The 5,216-nt window shown below is 29.1% G+C and overlaps 1 protein-coding gene across 1 annotated transcript; it reads left to right on the plus strand.

Moving 5' to 3' along the window:
- Nucleotides 1-1,812: 1,812 nt before the first annotated feature.
- On the plus strand, nucleotides 1,813-5,216 carry LOC142626031 (CASP-like protein 1E1). Its single transcript, XM_075799795.1, has 2 exons — nucleotides 1,813-2,188; nucleotides 4,653-5,216. Exons 1-2 carry the CDS (start codon nucleotides 1,932-1,934, stop codon nucleotides 4,996-4,998), a joined length of 603 nt encoding a protein of 200 aa, XP_075655910.1. The 5' UTR covers nucleotides 1,813-1,931; the 3' UTR covers nucleotides 4,999-5,216.

The following is a 5,216-nucleotide window of genomic DNA, read 5'->3' on the forward strand; positions in this document are numbered from 1 at the left end:
AATACTAATTTTATCCATATTTGCAGTTTCAAAAAAAAAAAAAAAAAAGTCAATAACATGATAGGAAAATTAAGAGAAATATTATGTCTACAATATTTTCATAATAAATTTTAAATGACAAATTATTATTAGAATCAATATTAACTAAACATCTATATATAATTTATTGTAAAAATATTGAAGTTGTAGCATTTATCTAAAATTATACAGCCTTGCTCTTAATTCGTTTTCTTCCACGTACCTAAACACATTAGCTAGGTAAAAGTACGCTATATTCAATTCCATTGTTTTCAACTTTCTATATATGTTCATGCCATTATTAATTTAAAAACTCACAAACATAACGGTGAATAAAGTTAAATCCACTAAAATATCAACAATTTTTTTTTTTGAGAAAAAAAATATCAACAAATTGATACAACGAATATATATAGCATGAATTTTTATTTATTTATTTTTAAATTTTGATAATGAAGATAGCAAGATTATTAAAAATTGTCATTTTCTTGGAAAATGATACTGACTGTTCAATAAATTCACCAAAAGAAAAAAATGGGCACTTTGTCACTCTCTTTGAAAACACGTAACTTTCTCAATCTAGTTTTTTTCTTTTTTTTCTTTTTTCAAACCTCTCAATCTAGTATGTAATACTTGAAAGCATTACTCATTCCTCTACTCACATATGAATCATTGATCTTATTACAAATTTCACACGTAAACACACTACCAAATTAATACTACTAGTAATAAATCGCAGGCTCCTATAGTCTTCCTAGTTCCTACCCTGGGCCGGCCTTAGCCTAGGCCACCGCCTAGGGCCCTACTAGAGGAAGGCCCCAAATTTTGGAATAAAAATTGATATATTCATAATAAAAAAATAGGAGATATAGGAAAAAAAATTAGTTTTATAATTTTCCTTTACTTTTAAGAAGTCTCAAAGTATTAAGTAATGCTAAAGATAATATAATTTTAAATATATGGGTCTTACATATAGAGTAATGCTATAGTTTTACAAACTATATTACAACATTTTTACAAACGGTTGTTATGGCTAAATTCTTATTGGTTCTCATCTAGACCCACCGATAACATCACTTTTTTATTTATCTATAATCATTCACCACATCATTAGTTTGTAAAAGTTTTTGTAAAAGAGTTTGTATCTCTAACATTTTTCCTTACAAATATATGTGTCACTAATCGCAAGAAATAATTCAGATAAGAAAATACTAGAAATTTTATTAATTTTACTTGAAAGTTTTACAAATTGATGTGACAATTAATATGATATGTAGATGTTAATAACCTATTAAATGCATTTTTGAATTATTTTTTGTGATTGATTATACAACTTTGTAAGCCTCATATTGTACAATTTATAATATCCCTAACATTATTCATTCAAATACTTGTTTATTATCTTCTCGAAGTGTCACTAATCACATTCATTTTTACATCATTTGAAAGTTTTTTTTAGTAAAATTTGATATAAGTTTAGTAATTTTCCAAAAAATAAAAACATATTACAAAAATAGAAGAAATAAATTTTTTTTATAAAATATTATAAAATTAAATACTGATTAAATATTATTTAAATGATAACAAAAAAATAAAGAAAAAAAGAGCTCATTTAAATATATCAACTCAGTTCTTCAAATTTGTTGGGCCCTTACCCATTACTCGGCCTCTTTCGTCAACGTACATCACTGTTATCCAACTGCTTGTCTTAATTACCTTTGGTGCAAATTTATGAATCCCTTCGCTACTTTCCCCTCCTATAACAATGCCAAACATTAATAGCTCTTTCACACTTGCCCTTTTGACCCAAACCCATCTCTACCTTCTCTATTTATAAGCCTCCCCACTCTTTTTTCTTTTGCCCCCTCTCTCTCTCTCAAAAGGGTTACTGCTTTTCTGTGTGTTCTTTGAAAATGGAGAACCAAAACAAGGTCAGTATGGGTACTATGGATGGGTTGCAGAATATAGAGAAGGAAATGAAGATGGCAAATCAAAGAACAGCCAAGAGTCGTGAATTACTTGTAAGGCTTTTGGCATTTGCTCTAACTTTTGTTGCTGCTATACTTTTTGGGATAAACAAGCAGACCAAGGTTGTCCCGGTTCTGATCACCCCAACCCTGCCACTCAATGTTACTGTTTCTGCTAAGTGGCATTACTTGTCTGCCTTTGTGTAAGTTATTCCTTTAATTCAGATGTCCTTTTTCTTTTCATTAAGTTTGATTATGAACAAAAAATATTTCATAATTGTTGGGATGACATGTTATAAATGTTATTCAAAGTATATCAATGGTAAGAGAAGGTATACCATGAATCTGGTGCATGTATATTTTTTCGGAAAATTATTGTATGAAACGGTCTGACGAGACTTATGTCTCAATGACATAGGAGTCCCACATGCGTGGGAGATATAAGTCTCATGCAGATACTTTCTCCTCTTCCCTTTCATATGGAAGTAGACCTTATTTGCGTGGGTCAACTTCTATGTGAGAGGGAGGAAACATACACTAGATACATGATATATTTTCTTCAATAGTGGAGTAAAGCTATGTAGAAATGATGCACGAATTATGATTTGTCATCTCAGTAAATTATGAGAAAAGTGAAGAAATTTTTTTATGTCTATAGTATTGTTCTCTTCTTTTGGTATGAGGTTATTAAAATCTGAATGGATTAGACTTTACTTTAATATTAGTATTTAAACAAAATTTGACCAATATTTTTTTGATATAATTTTTTGAATTATTGATGACGACGTGATCAACACAAAATCTAGTCCAATCATTTCAAACTAAACATCATTAGCTTTATTATAATTTAATTATATATTAGATTCGATACAATTTTTCAATGAATATGTTAGCTCAAAGGTGTTTGCTAATCAAAGAGTAGGGTTTTTTTTTTTTTTTTTTGAAAATAAACAAGTAGGGTTTTAAATAGACAAAATTGAATTGATTGTCAAAAGGTACAAACCAAGCTCGAGTTGATCACCAAAGTAGATTACATATTTAAACTTGATTCATTTGCTTATTGAATAAGCTCAAATTTTATGGTAGAATGTTCTATTTCTACAATTCTTTCCCGGTAAGTGATGTTATTAGCACATACTACTCATAAATTTTGAGAAAAGTTAACAAAAATGCCTCACATAGCCAACCCTAGCCATAGGGCAGTAATCATCACTATATAAAGCACAAGTTAGCCTAATATTTTAAGGACTTACATGTATCTACAATTTGCCTTTGTCATAAGCTATGAAATGGACCATGTTATTGATACATTAAAAATAATAAAATTGCTATAAGAACTTATTTACGCACTTACACACTCTGATTTCAAATTTATATAAATATCTCTTATATATGCATAAATTTAAACTTATAACATCATATATACTCATGAATTAATTTATTTATGAACATGTTATTATATTGGAGCTTATCTTGATTAATAGTTGAGCCAAAATCTAAACTTGAGTTTGTCTCATTTACTAACCAGAAACAAATAGAATTAAGTTTTATTTTAAAAGAAAAATGTTAATGAATACCCTAACAGCATTGGTTTATAGGGTATTTTTTTTAAAAAAAATTATGAAAAAAGAAAAAAAAAACATATTTTTGACATATTTTAATATTTATCATAAAATGGTATTAAAAATTTTTAAAAATAAACTTTTAACAAATGTTCCAAAAGTATAGTTAATATGATTTTTTTTTTAATTTGAATAACTTATAAACAATTTGGTTTATTTATAGGTCCACTAACAATAATAAAGCTGAAAAAAACAAAAAACTTCAATTAATACTCTCAACTGCTTGCAAACATTGAACTGACCTTTGATTACTTCCATCCTACAACACACTCTTTATAGACGTCACCTTCATACAGCTAGACTTCTCTCAAAAAAAAAAAAAAGAGCTAGACAAAGCAACCGTTCAATTGTCGCCGGCACTGCAATTAATATTGTCTTTAATCATGTGATGTTGAAATTACAAATACAATTTGAAATTGGATCGATGGTGGATACATCACTCGTCAACTCAAGTTGGAAGATCATCCATTTACTTCTCCAATTATGTAAAACTAGTGTTGTGTCACCATCAAGATGGTCCCATATAGATACATATTGCCAAAAATCCCATCCTCTCAACTTATTGACTTTTCTTTTTCTTTTTCTTTTTCGGTGAAAATGAAATTTAATTAAAACAAACTAAACAGTACAAAGTCTATGGTAGAAAACACTTCAAATATCAGCATATAATTCGTACAATATAAAGGAAGGAAGATTTGAATACACAACAAAATTATCATCAATAGAAGCTCCTTCCTTAGCCAAAAAGCCTACGTATTAATTTCCAGTGACAGATGATCTATTATTGACTTATTGAGTACATATTGACTGATTGAGACAAATAATATAACCTCAATAATAGATCGTGTGTTTCCCAAACCAAAGGATAATTTATTGTTTATGTTAGTAACAATTTGTATTAGCATGTAAATATATAAAATTGCTCTATTAATTTATCTTTTTGAATGACAATTATATTTCCCTTCCAATAATATTACTGCTTTAAACATATTTTGGAAATTCAGTTATTTTAGGAATCAACATTTCTTTTTGATCTTTGTACTAGGTATTTTGTGGCATCAAATGCCATAGCATGTTCATATGCAGCCCTCTCTATTCTCCTCCTATTCACAAGCAAAGGTGAAAACAACATATTACTCAAGATGATTATCATCCTGGATACACTAATGGTTGCGTTACTCTTCTCCGGCAACGGAGCCGCCACTGCCATTGCCTTAATGGGCTACAAAGGGAATTCTCATGTGCAGTGGAAAGAAGTTTGTAGTGTGTTTGGAAAATTTTGTGACCAAGGTGCAGCTGCTATTGGCCTTTCTCAGCTTGGATCACTAGCATTTCTGTTGCTAGTTCTCATGTCTGTTCTCAGCTCCAACAAAAGGTCATCTAATTATTAGAATAAAATTGTCAACTACTATGATGTTTTTAGATTTTGGGCCTTGTTCTCTAATCTCCAAAGAGCCCAATTGTATCTTCTTCTTTTGTTTTTTGCTTTTTTGTTTTTTCCCTTCAGTCGTGGTTGGTCTGCTTATGATTATGTCATGTGAAAGAGTACTTATATTTTCAATATCTTTGTCACAATAATTTTTATAAAATATTTCACAATTATCGTCAA

The sequence above is a fragment of the Castanea sativa genome, chromosome 2, assembly GCF_040712315.1.
Source record: "Castanea sativa cultivar Marrone di Chiusa Pesio chromosome 2, ASM4071231v1".
NCBI lineage: Eukaryota > Viridiplantae > Streptophyta > Magnoliopsida > Fagales > Fagaceae > Castanea > Castanea sativa.